Below are 19,566 nucleotides of genomic sequence, written 5' to 3'. Positions count from 1 at the left end.
TGATGCCCTGTTTTCCGGATAGTGATTCTAGCTTCTTTCTTTTTCACCATTTAAAATTATTTAGCTTGATTTTGCATACATCTTTGTGTTCCTGTTTTTCATAGAATTTTGCAATGAGTGGGAAGAGTTTTCTGATTAAGGTTTTAAGTTTTTAAATCAAGACAGGTTCTCTAATCACTCTCCAATCACTGTGCTGATGGTTGGAACTGGATTTTGTTCCAACCAAGTTTTCAGTTACACACTTGAATCCTTTACTGACTCAGCAATAGGATTAATTTGAAATGACAACATCTGGTCTTTTTTAACACTTACTCATAAGTAATCTCAAATTCCAAAATTTTGGGTAGAAAAATAAAACTTCTAAAAATACTCCAATGAATCAACACGTTATTTAAATTAAGGCTTCAGTTAGGTAATTAAGAGGGTGGGGAACTGAAAACAAGCAGTTGGAAACTCAGGATTTTTGAATTGTCGGAAGTCATCTGCTAATCCTCCCTCCTTTTTCCTCTATAGGTCTTTGATCTCAGTACCTCTCAGGTCTTTTTAGTGCTCCAGCTGATTCTGAGCAATTTTGAAACAGATAGCACTCCAAGGATCAGAGCTGAATAATCAAGACGGAAAGGTGGAAGTTTTAAAAGCTATCCAAACCCTTACCTTTTTGAGGCTAACGGCAGTCTCACTTTGTTGAGGATTTTGACCGATGTTAATAACATATTGGCATCTGAAAGCAGACGTTTATTTGTGTATTAATAACATAAGATTAATGAGGTATCTTGACACTTTATAAAGATATGTTAAGGCCTTAAAAATCCTTCCTGAGGAAATTCAATCCCATTACAGATAGATGCAAAAAAATTTACAATTCTATACGTCTGGCTGCTTCCATTGTCAAGCTCACAGACTGATTTGCGCAAAGAAAATATGCATCTCTAAAAGAGAAAACTTGCAGAAAATGGCTTATGCTACTCAGTGCTGCAGGACATTAATAACTGCAAGTAGAAGTTTTATTGCAGGTGTCCGACAGGTTGATTTGAGCAAACTCAGTGACTCTTAGCAACTTCAAAAATCTGTTCTGTGGAAGAATAACTTACTGTGAGAAGATCTTCTGATGCTCCTGTACTGGATCAGCTCCTTCAGGCCAATGTGAAATCCTCCCACCACACTGAAAACACTGAACAGTTTCCTCGTCACCTAGATACATTTTCAAGTTACATCTACACATCAGAAAGATCTTTACAAGACTGTTTTCTACAAAGACCAGACTGTTGTAACCTGCTGCTGTCTGGTACAGGAGACTGCACTACAGTATATCCAGACTTCACCCTGTTCAAAATGTTGAAATGTGTCTCTCAACTTGAATTAAAAAAAAACAATACAGACTTTAAAGCATTTCTTCTGCTCCACAAAACACTAAAGGGTCTAACGCCCCTTTATTTAAGTGACCTGCTAAAACATTACAGACCAAGCAGAGCACAGTGGACCCAAGAAATTACAAAATAACTGCTGGGGGCAGTGTCTTTAGCTACAGGACCACTAAATTGTAGAACTTTCTGAAACAATCTAAGAGATACCCCTGTGCTATCAGAAGTTTTTTTTAATCGTTTCACTGCTATAAAAACAAACTTAATGGTTGGATTTAGAGGATATGGGAGATCACTCACATGTGCAGTACTTGTGAAAAAATTAAATAGTGTCCTTCATTACAATTCACAAACCAGCCCATTATTGCAATGCGCTCTCTCACCATTTAATGTTCCCACTGCCTGGATCCCAGCGCAAGAACATGACATTGAGCGTGTTGCACTCAAGTTAGCAGACCCAGGTAACCAGCCTGGACCTCACACCTTTTCCAGATTTAAGATAATCAATGTATAAAAAAAAACTCATTAGGGGAAGGAGGGGTGGGGGGCGTCGCCACTGGGGCCTGGGACCTCCAGAGGTTTCTTGTCACCCACGGGGGGGGGGGGGGGGTTGTTTTCTTCTCCTTCCTGGCCACATGGTCAGGTGCCGTTTACCTGCTATAGCAATCTGTAAGGCACTCTGTGGCATTCTTTTACAAAGGGCTCTAGAGAAAACAAAAGACTGATCGATTGATTTAAAATTACCAGCCACACCAAAATTAAATTTGTCCACTAATTCCACAACAAAAACACTGATAAAAACACAAGTACAGCAGACTTTAGAAAAATCAGTTGCGATTATATATGGGATGAGCACATCAGTGTTTCTGTTAAAAATAAAATTGCTGGAAAAAGATTGTCCCTCAGCATTGACAGGGTTTTAAAACCAGGTGTTTTCTAAAATAAAATTGCTACTAAACTGATATGTATAAAAAGCCTGACATTGGGTGAGCACAGATGCAAGATGACAGTGTTGTCGTTTTTAGATGTTTAAGTTACCATCCTTCACCTGTGTAGAAGAAGCCAGCTTTCGCCAGTTTGGATGGGACTGCAGCTGAGTCGCTTGGCCATTGGAAGTAGGACTCCATTCGAGAGCACTCATTCTCAAATATGTTCCGAAGGATCTCTTCTGACGAGGCTGTGGAGACAGAAATGGCCTAGGTGAGGGTATGGTAGCGCAGTGGTGAGCACTGCTGGCAAGCAACACTGAGCCAGAGGTTCAACTCCTGGGGTACCAAAGACATGCTGGTAGGTGAACTGGATTCTGCGAAAACTGGCCCTGCTGTGGGTGTGTGTCCCCTGTGATGGACTGGGTGTCCAGGGTGTGTGCCTGGGCAGGTCTTGCACCTGTTGCTTGCTGGGATTAGCTCTGGCTCTCCCATGACCCTGTACTGGCTGAAGCAGTTAAAAAATGGATTGATTGATATAATAATTCTAAATCCTGTCTGGAGTAAAGTTCAGGTTCTCCAGGTAGTCTTTATTAGACCAGTCATTCTGTACTCACCTTTCTGACTCTGCTCTGCTATCTCAGTTTCTTCACTCACTTTGTCGACAAAGTAATGCTTGGCCTATAGTCACATAAAAAAGAGTAACAGCATAATTAATGAAAAAGAATAATCCTGAGTTTGTTTCAGTGAGGGTCTTAAAACCAAATAAGGTGAAGAGACCATCTAAGATCCTCACATGAAGGACTGACTCACACAGTCAGGTATTTAAGGGCAACAATTTAAAAAGTTCAATTTTAAGAAATCAAGTTAATCTACTGCAGTAATTTAATAGAAATGATCAATGTTTGATACCCATTGTCAAATGAATACCAAATCATCCTGTATACGATTACCATAGTTTGCGGCTCATAATGACTGAATATTTTGTACATTTTGTACACTGGTTCCATTCTTCACCCGTCTGCTCCTACTGTATTTAGTACCACCACCTACACCTCCTCATCGCGTTTATCTTGCGTATTTGTTTATTGCCGTTGTGTTTCTGTAAAGCGCTTCGAGAAGCCACCTTTAAAGGTGCTATGTAAAAAAATGTATTATAAACTGTATAAGACAGCTTTGTCTAATATAAAATCGTATCTACTGTACACTCGTACTGTTATTCCATGGAATCCAACATAGGAACGGACATGTTCTAAAATCGCCCCTTCTGAGAGTCTGCTACGGAGGTAGTTGCACCTACGAAGAAAAAAATACATTTTTCAGTTTGGGATTGGGGTGGGGGGGTTATTCAGCTGATTTTCTCACTTTTAATTTTTGGTCAGAATCATCTCCGCTGACTACTGAAGAATGTAGGCTATAGGCGAATTCACTGGCAGGGCTTTAGACTGGGCAGCATGGTGGCACAGTGGTCAGCTTGGCTGTCTTGCACCACAGGGTTACGATTCCAGTGCGAGTCTGTGTGGAGTGTGTATGTTCTCCCTGGGCTTCTGTGCGTTTCGTGCAGGTGGCCAGAACAGAAGGAGAAGGAGTCTGGGCAGGAAAGGGTCTGTGTGACCTGAGAAATAGAGAGACAGAGGATCCTGTGTGGAGCCATAAAGTCTGGTTGAAATATACTTTGCAGATGAGTTTTTTTTTATTTTCAAGGCCAATAAGCAGCCTGGATATTAGTATTGGAGAGAGGAGAGAAGAGAAGAACTTGCTACACAGTTCAAATCGGACCAGAGCTTTTTCTCTGGTTAGATTTTGTTCTCCTGGGAGATTAGCCTCACTCCACTGTAAAACAGGTTCTACCTTTCGGGTGCACCATGACTCTCTCCCTGGGCCACAATTATAAAAAGATCGATTGTTAAAATGTCCCCATGGGAACATCACATACTCTACATTGGGTACCAGGTTACACGTGCTGTCTCATGGGAGGCGGTCCCCTTCCTCTCCATTGTCAGATACGGAGGACAAGGGTACAGTTGTCTAGGGCTGAGAGACCACTGGACAACACACACTGTCCCAGTAAGTCCTACAAACTTCCACTGGGCTCATGTACGGCAAGTAGGGCATTCACTGCATGCATCTCATCACAGAAGGAAGCTGTTTTCCCATGCTGCGTGAGTAACGCGTGTTGTGCTCCTGGAACTGGGTCACGCTGAAACGAGCCTCTAACGTGTGCAGCAGTGCTCTCAGGGCCTGAACAAAGTAGTAAAGTGCACTCAAGAGCTCTGTAGTGATTAGACACTCATATTTGTTTAGGCAGATCTGTTTCAGGCACCCATCAGTCCACACAAAGGCTCATTGCATTGATTCATTGCTAAAGAGGACTCTGCTCCACTGCAGGCAGGTGCACCAGAGGTGACCGACTCCAGCTTCCAGGTTCCAAGATGTAATGAGGTGGCTGAGCGCTAGTGGAACAGGCAAAGTCACTCAAGTACAGTGTGTCCTAGACAGCCATGAATGATGAAATAAGAAGATGACAGTTTTAATCAATATCCAAAATCTGTATAGTAGATATCTTGAAACCTAATATTTGATTTTTTTCTGAAGCTTGCGGGCATTCAGGGTTCTAGTTTCTTTTGACGCTCAGTGCCGATGGTCACAGAATTTAGAAGTTACACCTCAGCACCTGAAGTGGGGGGCAGGGCAGCACAGGGGGCGCAGGGGTTGGCACTGCTGCTCTGAGCCACTGTGACCCTGAACTGGATAAAGAGGAACTGAAATTGATGCGATGACCTGGAAGTGATTAAAGTGCTATTCGGTGGGTGTGTTCTCTCCTCCCTGTCGTCAAACACCGCGAATCCGCATCGCTTACTCTGGAAACCACTTGGCGTGCTCCCTCCAGGGGTCACTGGCCACCTCCCAGTCTCCCAGCCGGCCTCCGCAGGAGAAGCACTGCACGTGATCCTTAACACCTGCAGCCGCAGAATGAACAGCAAAATCAAGAACACGCGCGACCTCTTCCACGGTCTTATATATAATTATATATACTGCAGTAGTTTGCAATTCAGTGTCTGCGAGGTACCGCAGCTTTTAAGAAAAACTCAGTGGTGTGACTGCACTACTTTGTAAAACCACCAGGTGGAGCAGTGAAAGCTTAATGTGACGTGCGGAGCATTTGGGCCGTCGCCAGAAAACACCTGGTTTTAAAACCCTGTCAATGCAGACAGACAATCTTTTTCCAGTTACAGTATTGTAAGTTGTAGACGGTTTACACTTTTAATAATTTTAAGCTATTACAGCATGTTAAATATTGAACTAATTAAAAAGAACATACATTTGATAAAAGAAAGATTGTTCAGCTGGATATATAAAAAAGTTGATTATACTGTAGCTTGTGAACATGATGTGCCTCTTTCAGGTTTACATCCAGAGAGAAAATCCAAAAGTACATTTTGGTAGCTGAAAATAAAAACAGCAGTATAATGTAATTACATACCTAATGTACACACAGTAGATAGTAGTGGTAGCTAAATGCAAAACGGTACACAACATTTTATTCCACCTTCTTCATGAATATTTTATGCATTACAGCAGGTTATGGTTTTAACGTGCTTGTTCTAATGAAGTTTATATACTGCACTTCATAAAGTTAGTTTTATTTTCTAAGAATACATCATAAGAGCACTACTTGTGCTCCAGCACGAGTGTGTGTGTGTGTGTGTGTGTATCTGATGAATTATTATAAGTGATCGTTTCGAGATAAAGAATTCCGTGAAGAAATCCTTCAAGTTAAACAAAGGAGGGAACAAGGGTTATGTTTACAATTACCAGTAACCGGAGAACAGCTTATCAACATGTTGAAACCGTACCATGAGAGTGAAGACAGACGTGTTACACCTTTAAGTGAGCCAGTGACTGTGGTTGACTATTTTGTGTGGCTCTGTAGGAATTATCCTGTAAATTGAAGAGTCATAGAGGTGCAAGTTCTGTATCGCCTCTTTTTATATTTGTAAAAGCTTGCCAATTTAAATGATAATTTATAATTTTATGAATAATAATGAATGACCACAGACAAGCTGTAAACCGCAGGGTTATAGGGAAGACGAGCCGAGTCTGGTCTTTTCAGCTTGGAATGAACCTTTAGAGCGATCCTTTTGGCTATAATTTTTGACATAGCCAGATGTGTAAAAATAGTTTATTATAGCTTGTTGTGAACACGATGTGCCTCGTTTACATCCAGATCTATATTTTGTCTCAATACAAATTTCTGCAATGAGAAACTTAACTTTAAAATATGATTAAGAAAAATATTTCACACATACTGCACTGTAGTGGCTCTGAAACCATACGGTATCACACTGTACATACCGTATATTTATAAAGTATACGAACACACTGCCGTTCAGGTGTGAACCAAAGAAAAAATATCGGCTCCACAAAATTCTGAACAAGCCCCCCAGATACGCTACATCACCACTATAGTTGCGGCAAGGTGAAAGTGGGAAGCTGATTTTTTAAAAACTTTTATAGAAAATTAAAAATAAGAAACAATGACATGTCCCTGCCTAAGTTAGACATTGCATGACTTTAAAAACTATAAAAAACGTTTTTAGATAAATTAAGTAAAAACACCACTTATTATGCACGAAAAGGAGATGGTTTATCTTCCTCGTGATCAGCTTACAATTAATCATGGCTTACACTTATATAGCGCTTTTCTGGACACTCCACTCAAAGTGCTTTACAGGTAATGGGGATCCCCTCCACCACCACCAATGTGCAGCCCCACCTGGCTGATGCGATGGCAGCCATAGTGCACCAGTACGCTCCCCATACATCAGCTATCAGTGAAGAGAGAAGAGTACTGAAGCCAATTCATAGATGGGGATTATTAGGAGGCCATGATTGGTAAGGGCCAATGGGAAAAAATGTGTCCAGGACACCAGGTTACACCCCTACTGTTTGAGAAATGCCCTGGGATTTTTAATGACCACAGAGAGTCAGAACCACGGTTTTACGTCTCATCCGAAGGACGGCGCCTGTTTACAGTATAGTGTCCCCGTCACAATACTGCTACATTAGAACCCACATAGACCGGAGGGTGAGCGCCCCCTGCTGGCCCCACTAACACCTCTTCCAGCAGCAGCCTCAGCTTTCCCAGGAGTCTCTCATCCAGGTACTGACCAGGCTCACAGCTTAGCTTCAGTGGGTTGCCAGTTGTGAGTTGTAGAGTGATATGGCTGCTGGCAATCTTTGTGAACGATGCAAGTTAAAATAATTTTGCCAACACAACATGAAACTTATACACAAAAAATCACATTCTTCTCTTAAAACCAGGAATTTCTTGGCTAAAGCTGCATCAGCGACTATTGGGAATGTGTATTGATGGAGAGTGAAATTACAGCCCACTTCCCTTCCCCATACTGTGAAGTGATGTGCTGGCTGGCACGAAACAATCCCTCCATTCTGCGTATCCTGGAGATGGTCTGGAGGATAATTCATTCATGTTATTACTAAAAGACCTGCTGATCTGCTTCACACCACAGGGAGAGGGGGGAGGAAAACTCCAAATATTTACAAAATAAATCTTAATAGAAAAATGAAATACTGCAGTGTGATAAAACACACATAGAAGATGGCTCAGACTGCAAAGTTTAAAGTGCTCTGTTTTATGTCTGATCATAAAAAGCCAAAATATCTCCAGATTACCGAAGTTGAATGACCTCTTCTGTCGACGATGTCATCGTCCTTCGAGCTGGTCGTTGGCAGCACTACATTTGCTTCAGTGTCACTCATTTCTCCACTCTAGCTACAGTCCTGTCTGCCACCACCGTGTGGGTCAACACCACGTTAGCTGCCCGCTCTAAAGTATTTTGTGCGCATGCGCAAAGCATAAACATATATCGAACATTTATCGAACTTTTGTTAAAATTATATCGCGATAATTATCGTTATCGAATTATCGCCCAGCACTATAATGCACTCATGTTATGAACTCGTTTACACCTGGGATCCGCTTTATTCAAACGTTTCTAAAAATGCAACCAGGTACTAGACTGTTTAAATAAAAGCTGCGAAAATCACAAATCGTGATTTTTAAAATGCATGTGGTTTGAAGGCTGTCATTTTTCGCAAAGTTATTGACATCTGAACATATCGTGTCTCAAATTTTAATACGAAAGCGAAGCAAAAACCGGAGAAAACAAATGACTGTAAAAGATACAAGAAGTTTGAATTTATCAAGTTAATACTGTTAATAATGATCAGATACATTATAGTTTCAGTGGTCTTCTTAATACCAGTTATTCTCAAGTACAATTATAATATATACGATTTTGTTTTAAAGGCTTGTGTTAAATTGCCCCACTGAATTGAGTATTTTGAATTGAACTGGTTGAACTGGTTTTTACTCCCACTGTTGACAGTATTCATGTTATTTCATTATCATTTAACATTAAATGCTGCGATACATAAAAACAATTAATGTAGTGTACATATTTACTATTTTATTTTTTAAAAGGGAGTCTGTTAGAAGAAAAACATTGGAGGACATGTTTAACCACCTCACTTCCCAAAGGAAACATGAGCCATCATCTTGAAGGGTGCAGGCAAGCACAACTACAGGATATCCAACAGTGGTATTTGACCCATTAACATCTTCAAACTGTTACCAGTGTACAGACTTCAAGTTAACTAAGGGAAGCACGCTGGGAAATAAAGACATTAAAAATAAAACTTTAAAACATCCTCTCCCTCGTCACAGAAATATACCTATCAAGGAAGCCCCGAGAGAGAGCTCTCACCTGAGTAAGGTCTTTATTTCAATATTGCAATATTGGGAGCCCTGCTGTCACTCTGCAGAGTGCGTCAGAGACTCAACTTGTAACAAGCAGTACAGGCTTTTTATAAAGATGTTGTAATGCAGTGGAAAAATACAGCACTTAGTCCCTTTCTAATACTTCCCCTTTCCTTAGGACAAGAAAGATTACAACATAGAAACAATCATAGAGACAAGAAGGAAGCGCCAGCACATATTTTTGCAAAGCTCAGCAATTGCATTCGGCTAATTTGGTAATCTACACCAGTGGTTCTCAAACTGTGGTACGCGTACCTGCAGTGGTACGCGGCGTGCCGCCAGCTGGTACACCATATGACCCTGGAACTGTGTCGTGTGCGCTGAAAAAATCGGGACGGGTTTTCATATTTTGTATTTTTATACGTGTCGAATACGCAGCCTACGTACTACGATACAGTGCGCGCTAATACTTCAGTGGACACAAGAGATACTCTTCTATACCACTCTATAGTAATGCATGCTACGGACACAAGTGACCAATTGTATTTAAAAAAAGCTACTGTATCGCCAGCAAATAGGGAGAAAGGAGAATGTGCGTGATTTTGGAACAATGCCAACGTTGTAAACACAGGAATGCATAGAAATGCGTGCTACGAACGCTGGTAATCTTGTGAGCACAGGAAAGCGTGAAAAATAACAGAAAAATATTTAAGAACTGTTCTAAGTTAATTTGAGAAAAATACACCGAGCGTCTCTGTGTTTCTCTCCCATGCGCATGAAATAAATACTTAAAATAAACACTGAAAAAAACGGAAACGTGGAAAAATGCAAGCTTGCGGATTGCTAAAGCAGGTAAGCCCCACACTATTATGTGTGGAGAAAAAGCTGCTGAACAGCTCGACCTGCTGCCCCCCCTGAAAGACACAGTCATTCATAGAATTATTGAAATGAAGGATTATATCAAAAGTACGCTGACAGCGCACGTTAAGATGAGCAGATGTTTTTCACTGCAATTAGATGAGTCTGTAGTCGATTTGGCCAATTTGCTCGTTTACGTTAGATACGAGTTTGAGGGTACGTCTCGTGGGGACTTTCTGTTCTGTAAGCCGCTACCAACAGGAACTACAGGAGAGCACGTATTTCAGCTTCTGAATGAATTTATCGAAGAGAATGGCATCGACTGGATAAAATGTGTCGGAGTTTGTACAGACGGTGCTAGAGCAATGACAAGCCGACACAGCGGTGTAGTTGCACGAATTAGAGAGGTTGCTCCAGAAATGGTTTCATTGCAACATCCACCGCGAGACCTTCAAGAAAATGCATGACGATTTAAAATCTGTTAGACTGTTGTGAATTGTATCAAGGCTCGAAAAATTAATTCACATCTGCTTTGCTCGACTAAACAGGCTTACCCCTCTCACTGAAATGGTGCATTTTTATTTTTATGTGTTGTTTTTTTCTGTAAAACACTTTGAGAAGCCACATTTTAATATATCAAACAAAGCTTATTATAATATTTATTATATGTATGTGTGAGTGTGTGTGTGTGCTTCTGACAATCTGCATATAGCACAGCAGTTACATTTTTGTCATATTTTCCTAAGGCTCTTTACATTTTAAGAATCAATTTACTTATTAGGTTTCCATTTCACCCTCGACTACTGAAGAGGGCCTTCCTCTGCATTTTATGTTCAAATTTCTAATATTCTAATAAATTCAAATCACTAACCTAGAATCATTTCAGGATCTTACCAGTATAGAAAAATCCACAGTCAGACAGCACAGCTGGCTCTGTCTCGCAGTAGTAGGGCCAGTTGCTGAAAGTCCCAAGCCTCTCGCTGTCTTCTGTATAACCTACTGGACCACTGCTTTCAAGACCTTTGACCCGGATGTCGTACTTATTAATGTTCCCCACTTCCAGCCCCTTCTGGAACGCACAGTCTTCCTGGTATTTTTGGTGCAACTGGGTGGGGGTTTGAAAGCTTGCGATAGTGACGACAACCCCACAACAGAAACACTGCACAGCCGATCCATATCCAAAGTAAAAGAACCCAGCACCGGCCAGCTCTTCAGGCGCAAAGGGGGAAAGAGAGGGATAGCTCTCAAACGATTTCAGCCTGGCCAGTTCGCTCCTCATTTTGTAATCATATCCCCGTGCGTTGTCTTTGACAGCTGCTTTCAGACTGCGGCTGTAGTATTCTGAAGTCGCTTTCTCGCCAATATTCATAAAACAAGCGCAATGCAGTTCCCAGTCCTCCAGTTCAGTTTCAGGATGCTCCTCGGGCTCTTCCCTGGCATGTGCCATGCTCTAGGAGAAAAACTGAAAAGGGTGGGTCAGAAAATACTGTTTAGCAACCAAGACTCATTTCAGCAACGTGTTAGTCAGGAAATAGAAAGCAAATATACAATTATGAAAATGTCAAGTTACAATTACTCAGGTTCTTCTTTTATGGCATCAAGCTACATTTTCAGCTACGTTCGCAGGCTTTGTTCTCTAAGCTGATAATTGTTTCACTACATTTCCAAGTCTAACCTCAATCGGGAAGAGCCAAATTAAAAGCCACAGTGATCCGAACACCACCGATACAGGATCAGCCTACAACAAAAGAACAGCGCCCAAGTCTCACCTTCACCTGCAGCTTCGCAGCGGCAGCAGAACACACTTCAGGAAGAAGTGGAAAAATCTACACAATGAGGAAGTAAGCAGTAACTGACCTTTATGAGGACAAAGTTCCTCTTTGAAGACTCAAACAGTACAAAGCAGTTTTATTACATGTGCACAGAGGAAAGATAAACAGTGATTCAAAATCCAATGCAAAGTATTGAGAAACGGAACCTTAGACACTTTCACTACAATTGTTTCACCGCAATTGACAGCCTGAAGTGAAAAACAAGCACAACAATCAACACGGTTTGAGATGCCAGATCGCCTGGGATGTTTGCCGTATTTCAGGTTCATCAAGAGCTCAATAGTAGGCTGTTCCAGGGAAACGGCGCTAATCAAGCATCACTGCTGTGCCTCCAAAGCCTTCCTTCCACCACAAGGAAGCAGGACTCCTTGCCCAGCCAGCCCCTAGCCCTCGCACCTGCTCCCAGTCCACCCATGGCCAGACCTCCAGCTGTGGAGGAGCAAGCAGCAGGACTCCTTGCCCAGCCAGCCCCTAGCCCCTGGAACTGTGGCAGCCAACAGCACATCGACTCCTCACAGATACAGCAGCGCAGGTCCAGAATTGAACCAGGGCCCCAGTGCTGACCACTGCAACACCCTGCTGGCCTGGAGTTATACTGTAACCTTGCAAAGGTTACAAGAGAGACATGTATAAGCTGTCTAGGACTTATGTCTCACTTCCAGCCCATGAACAACGTTTAAACCATTTGATTATGTACATTTTAGTGGATACCTACCTTTATGCTGGTCCCAAGGCACTTAGGCCTCAACTTAATTCAGGTTAACAAAATGGTCAACTGTGCAGAAAGCAGTTTAAAGACTTAAAAAAAAACACAAAACACCTGAAATTTAAATTCAACTACATTTATTACACATTTACAATAAAAAATATTGGAATACCAGGATGGCACAAAAACAGTTACAAAAAAGTCATAGGGGGTGGATAAAGTAAAACAGATCATGTTCCAAACACCCAAGTGGTAACAACACACCACAATCTTAAATGTTAATAAAAGGTTCAGTTAGTCTGTTGTCAGTGGGAAAAAAAAGTTCTGGTGCATTTCCAATATTCTCTAAGTCACCCAAAATGTGAGCAGAAAAAGCAGCAAGGTTTGAAGGTTCAGTACATACCTCTTAAAACTGGTTTATAAGATTAGAGATGTTCCTGCACGCTCAGAAGCACCCGCCTTCAGAAGTGAGCCCTCCCATGATGTTACATAACCAAGCAGATAGCCCTTCCCAGCTCTAATGGTGCAGTAACTGACATGTCATCATGTTTGCAAATGCAAACATCAAAAAACATCCAGAACACACCCAACTGAGGTAGAATTTATGGGGAAGAATAATTGTGTATTCAGCAGACTAGAGTAGTCTTGTTTTCGAAGGGATTTTAATTAGGAAAAAAAAATCCATATTAGGGGGTAATTTAGTGCTGGGTAGGATCTTTGAGATGGGTTCCTCTTACCTAGATGTCTGGAATAGGTGTCAACTTTGTATAAAAGCCCCACGAGAGAGGAACACCAAACCATGCAACCTTGCTGCTTAGTCAAGAAGGGGATGATTATCTAGACCCGTGTTTCCCCACAGTGGAGTAGACAAGGTTTTCAGTTCACTGGGTACACTGCAGAATTTTTTATTTTCCTTTAAATTTTAATTGCTTTCTGCAACTACAAAAACTGATAATTTGAGAATGGAGTACAGTAGAAATATGCTCACATTTTAAGTTTTATATTTTGTACGATAAACGCATTCAGGTTTGTTTGTTTACATTGTACGTGCAGAAGGAGAGAAGTGGATGTCACCCAGGGTTTATACAACACACACAGGTTGGCTCAAAGGGTGGAGTTTCGACATTGCACACTTGGTATCATGGCTAACACAGCTAACAGCCATTCTGTGATATGTTCTGTTCGGGTGTATATTTTACACACGCACAGAAAATACACTTGCCTTTAACATGGATCGCTGGCTAGAAACGGGCTGTTTGAAACGTACAACAGAAAATAATCAAGGACATGCAAATGTGAAGTGATAACCGGCACAGAAGGTAGTGATATATCTGCATCAGACACCTGTAATGATGAAATAATTAAGAGTGTGAACCACCTTTAAGTTTATTAAAAGGGTCAGCTGCAAAGAATAAAAAAACGTTGGCAAATACGATGAAGATTATCTTAAATTTGGATCTTCATGGACTGGCGATGAAGAGCCTATTTCGTTATGTGTGCTGTGTTAAAAGACACACACAAATGAAAGTATGAAACCATCCAACCCCAAACAATTTCAAGACAAAAAATACCAGGGAAAGCCTTTAGAATTTTTCAACAATAGCTCAAAAATAGGCTATTTTATTTTTACTGAATTATACAGCAATCACATTAAACAGCTGGCTCCAGACTGTGGCCCGAGTCCTAATTTTCAGAGGCAACTGAATACAAGCAGAACACAAACGCAGAAAAGACCACCTGAGCAACCAACGCTGCCAGGAGGACATCCGTTCCATCTACACTGATGGACAAAACGGTGACCTCAAATTAGAATCGGCTTCATACAGTCCACGAAGGGGGAGCCCACTGTACAGGGATTCAAACTTTGTCCTAGCTGATGCCTCCACTGGTTAGACTGGCAATTTCAGAAGAGCTGCACCAAGGTCCCACACTTCAGCCCTAACCATAGAGGACGCGTCTCAAATCAATGGTTCACGGGAGGCCTTGGATGAACGACAAACGGAACAGTGAATTCCCCACGTCACTAGACCCAGGCCCAATGAGAGATGACTTGGGGCAACAACAAAAAAAAGGTTGCACCTGCTGTCGAGAGCACAAGACCCTCAATTACCATTAACTTACTAATTTTGCTCAGATTTTAACTCGTGAGTCAATTCTTTCTGGGGATTTTCTGGGACCAGTTAAGTTTGGCAAATATTGTCTGCAAGGAAAAAAGTCTTTGCGTGTTGCTTTTTTTTTTACTTCAGATATTGGAAAGTGATCCTTCCGAGTTTCTTGGACAATTTGGCTACTATAGTTTTGAGATGTAAAAAGCTTTTGTTTCCTTGTTGTCTATTTGCAAACATCCGAAATTGATGCTTTTTGCAACTCAATCTTCAAAATGTTCTTAGGACAATTTTAGAATTCACTATTGTCTGTGAGTTTTTATATTTCTAAACATATTTCGATTCCCCCCCCGAAGAGCAGGGGGTTCCTTGGTCACCTGGCACTAAAGTGTGAATAAACAGACCTCTTAAGCCAGCAATTACAGCCAGGCGAACTTGGCTCATTCTCCACACCCTTGGTCTGCATCGCAGATCATTACCCATGTGGAGTGCTATCCTACTGTCCTAACTTTGTCACCTCGCAACAAAGGGAGAGGGTGACATAAGAACCTGATGCTATCGTTCTGTCTGGCAGACTGTTGGTCAGAAATAAAATAATGAAACTCATTCCTAGTTTCAATATTGGTTTCTAAATTTTTTTTTCCCCCATTGAGGACATCGAACAGAGGATGCAAGATTCCCACACCCCTCCTTCCAGAAGCACCCCACCCCAGCCTACAAGACCTGTTCAGGGCAGGAAGACTAGAGGACCCCCCTCCCCAGCCGAAGAGCCAGGGGACAGGTGGAAGATAGAAGCTGAAGATGATGCAAGGCCCGCGGTTTCGTTTCAGTGCAGCGCGGACACCAGGTGCTCAGCCGGACACTTCCCACAAATACTCCCCTCTCAATTTATTCCAGCTATTTTTCAGCATGACGGTTGTGCGTACACCTTGTAACACTAATCACTAGTAACACTGATCAAAGGAAAGGCCCGGGGGTAGAAAACTGGAGTGGCAGCTGGTGTCCATAATGGACATGAATCACTATACAGGCATTTTGATTTTTATGGCGCTCCTCACTTCTCAATATGACAGAGGGGGGTCCTCGGGGTCCCTAGAAGATGCCATTCTGCTGCTCAATTGCAACCCGAAAACAACCTGAGGCCCTTTCCTGGACACATCTTAGTGATCCAGAGGAAGACGGGGAAAATGACAAAAAACCCAACAGGTCTTGGCAGGTTCAGGCCCTACCCACCTCTGACACCGTCGAGGACGACAATCGGCACATGGGGGGGGTGGGCTTAAGGTAAGAGATAAGATCAGATCACTTCATTGGCCACATACAATTTCTTGCATTAGGAATTTGTCTTTTCTCAGACCCCAGCTTGCTCTCCATGAGACACACAGACAGGGAGAGACGCTGGGGGTCAGAGCACAGGGTCAGCCATTTATGCAGCACCCCTGGAGCAGCTGGGGTTAAGGGCCTTGCTCAGGGGCCCAACGGAGTAGGATTCCTCTGCCGACCGCGGGATACGAACCAGCAACCTTCCAGCCACAAGCGCAGATCCTGAGCCACAGAGCCACTGCTTCACCTGATGCCCTAATAAAGTACTATGATTTGCCACACAAAACAAGGAAATGGTGCAAAAACTGTTCTTCCATTTCCTTGCCATTGTGGTGGTGAACAGTTTTTGGCCACACAAGGAACTGGCGGAGACTCAGCTCTCGGGCTCCAACACAAACATTTTAGAGATGAGCTGTGCGAACGGCTCAGCAGTGCGGGGGCTGAGCAACAGGAGGCTTCAACAAGCACGGCTCCAATGAGGGGCAGGTAGAGGACAGGTGTGGCATTGGAAGAGAGTGTTGTTCATGCACACGCATTATGGAAACCCTTGGGGTTAGAATATGGGATTGTAAAGGAAAAAAAGGGGACTGAAAATTGTGATGTTTATGCAAAGTACAATCTGAAATAACGGAAAACGATAACTAAAGTTAGCTCATAAAACTCATTTCGTTCACATTTTGGAGAGGTTTTGGAGATGTTGTGGGGACCCCTGGACATGGTTGGCTAAAAACTCATGCAGAATTCTCTCAGATTTTTATGCAAAGTTGTAGACATATTGGAGAAGGCCAGAACAAAGTTAAAATCATCTACAAGTGCTATAACTTCAACATTTGACAATGGAAAATAGATGTTTCCACTCTAGGGTGTATACTGGGTCAGGGATATAAAAGGTTTGATGGTTCAGATTTGATACTCAATGGGTTACACTTTGAATTCAAACTCTTTAAAAGACCTGTTCTATACATGCTTTGTATAATGCTTTGCCAATAAAATGCAAGATATATAAGGGTACCTGCTTCCACGTGGAAATTAACCTGGTAGAGCCTGTGACACTAAGGGGTTTTAAGTACAATGGCCTGACTGCAAGAGACACCAACAGACAATCAGCAAGCTGTGTGAGAACTTCACCCAGTCCAAGCGCTCTGCTGACTGGACAGGCATAAAAACAGAACAGCACTGTGACAGAGGAGTCTGTCACGGGGTACAGATAGCAAAGAAAATACAACCTTCCATTGAGTGGTTGCTAGATAAGTTCCTGAGGGTGTACACTCAGGGCTTGACTAGTAACTGCTATGACTTAATTTCATATACATTCACATACATAAACATACCTAATTTCACATACATTCAAATACTTGTGTTAATGTAATGTTTCTTTATTAGCCGTATACAATTTCTTGCATTAGGAATTTGTCTTTTTGCATACCCCAGCTTTTCTCTATGGAGACACAGACAGGGAGAGAAGCTTGGGGTCAGAGCGCAGGGTCTGCCATTATACAGCACCCCTAGAGCCTTGCTCAGGGACCCAACAGAGTAGGATTCCTCTGCCGGCCGCGGGATTTGAACCGGCAACCTTCCAGCCACAGGCACAGCTCCTTAACCACAGAGCCACCGCTCCCCCCGCTTAAACACAGGTATGAGTGAGTATTGTGGTCTGAATGGAGAGCACTCTCAAAATGGATGTTACTCACTGTTTGTTTCATTTTGTCGCCTCGACGTATAATCAACGTCGAATTGCAACCGTAAAATCGACGACATGAATAAACGCATATATAACGTCGAAAACACATCTAACACAGTGCCTGAGGCTTTTTACTGTATGTATCGTGTGTGCCGCAACTAGGAGTATACGGCACTCTGCACAGTGTATGAAGTAAATTCTTTTCGCAGTAATTAATTTACACGTGTATAATAAATATAGTAAATATAATAAATTAATTACTGCGAAAAGAATTTACTTCATACACTGTGCAGAGTGCCGTATACTCCTAGTTGCGGCACACACGATACATACAGTAAAAAGCCTCAGGCACTGTGTTAGATGTGTTTTCGACGTTATATATGCGTTTATTCATGTCGTCGATTTTACGGTTGCAATTCGACGTTGATTATACGTCGAGGCGACGTATATATACGTATAGCCGTATTTTCGCCGTGAATATACGTATATATTCGACGAATCAATGCCCACAGCTTGGCATACATGGGTTTTGCGGAGGGGGTCTTGCCACCTGCCTGAAAAAAAACAGTAAAATGTTTGAGTGCCTATAGAGTTTCTATTTTTATTTTCTTGGGAAAAGTTGATACCATTTCCTGGACACCCCGTCCCCCGATCAGTGCGCGGTGCCCGGGGAAAAATCTGTAGGGGGGCGTCTGAAATTCTGAGGGGGGGTGATATTTCGGTTGAAACGGAGCTGTATGGTGCAGCTACCCAAATGAAATCTCGCAGCTATGCCATTGATTAGTGCTTCATGATAGAAGATAACGACTAGCAATCTGGTATTTGCGATGAAGTTCAGTTTCACATTTTTCATCACTCTCACGGTTTGTATTGCCTGGAGCGAAAAGTACCATAAGCGTTCATTTTTGCAGCTACATGGACGTTCTGAATCGTTAAGAAAAAAATGTTGTAAAACCAACAGAAAGCACAGACTGCTATAACTAGTCCTAGTTATATAACGATTTTAAGTATAATGATAAACTACTGCAAGGAATCGGTCCAACTGAGCAAACAGGATCGTAATGTTGACACTCAATAACGACACTGATATGTGCAGTTCCTGGACGGAGAGCCCTCCTGCACATCAAACAGTCCGAGTGACTGTTAGTGTAATTTAGTGTTGTCTGACCATTGACAAAGTACAACTATTTTTTTAGGGCACAAGTTAAGTAAATCCTTTTGCCCAAAACTGAAGGGACGACACTCCTCCCTCCCCCCGTGACGCCAGGCCTGTTCCCAATCCTTTTCCATAATGTCATTATACTGTATATAATAACAGTGACCGATCCTTACTAATTGTATGCGTTACAATTGCACATCAGCACATAGCAGGGGGCACATAGCCGAGATGTATTATCAATGTTAAATTTCAACCATAATATCGACAACATTAATAAACGCATACGTTGAGAAAATATCTAACCCAGCATAATTTCCGGTTATATACCACAATGCATTGCTAGTATTCGTTGGTCGCCATTTTGGCCACGTTTTTCAATCGTAGAAGAAGTCCGCGAATATCTCAGCAATCCTCTTTTGACGAGTAAGTATAAATAATAATAATAATAATACTATCTGAATACATACAGATCTTACTTAATATTATTTTGATTAAAATAGTATGTTAATAAGCAAAAAATGGCACATAAAAATAGTGTGAAGGGGAAGATTACACAAAATCGTTTTGCCGTTTCTCTAATTTGAGAATCAGAAAAAACAGCACATGTTCAGCAGGTCATTGAAAATAAGTATGTAACGTACCATTAACAACGTCAATGCTAAACAAACCTTAATGTTATAGTACCCCATGGATTTGTAAAGTATGTGATGATAATTCTCTGATTCTCCTAAAAATATGGATATTCTTAGAAATTAGAATTGCCTCAGCAAGACAACTTTAAGGAATAACGATATGTTTTTATGGGAAAAAAAATAATCGCGGTGTTATACT

The 19,566-nt window shown here is 41.8% G+C and overlaps 1 protein-coding gene across 6 annotated transcripts in view; it reads right to left on the bottom strand.

Annotated features, from left to right (window-relative positions):
• LOC148660816 (baculoviral IAP repeat-containing protein 1-like) overlaps positions 1-19,566 on the bottom strand; it is an 86,521-nt gene that overhangs the window by 11,236 nt on the left and 55,719 nt on the right. The window contains exons 2-9 of one of the 6 annotated variants that reach the window (XM_088638019.1): positions 11,699-12,363; positions 10,824-11,391; positions 5,148-5,247; positions 3,502-3,583; positions 2,905-2,968; positions 2,410-2,538; positions 1,092-1,191; positions 655-721 (exon numbers count right to left, since the gene is read on the bottom strand). In XM_088638019.1, the coding sequence (XP_088494145.1) occupies positions 655-721; positions 1,092-1,191; positions 2,410-2,538; positions 2,905-2,968; positions 3,502-3,583; positions 5,148-5,247; positions 10,824-11,376 (1,095 nt within the window). In that variant the 5' untranslated portion in view covers positions 11,377-11,391; positions 11,699-12,363. Of the gene's footprint in view, positions 1-654; positions 722-1,091; positions 1,192-2,409; positions 2,539-2,904; positions 2,969-3,501; positions 3,584-5,147; positions 5,248-10,823; positions 11,392-11,604; positions 17,806-19,566 lie in introns of those variants that run through there. The other 5 variants (XM_088638022.1, XM_088638017.1, XM_088638020.1 and 2 more) reach the window with 5 other exon arrangements.

Source organism: Lepisosteus platostomus, chromosome 6, assembly GCF_059453375.1.
Source record: "Lepisosteus platostomus isolate fLepPlt1 chromosome 6, fLepPlt1.hap1, whole genome shotgun sequence".
Classification (NCBI taxonomy): domain Eukaryota; kingdom Metazoa; phylum Chordata; class Actinopteri; order Semionotiformes; family Lepisosteidae; genus Lepisosteus; species Lepisosteus platostomus.
Note: the sequence above shows the minus strand (reverse complement) of the source record. Positions and strands in the feature narration are given on the sequence as shown.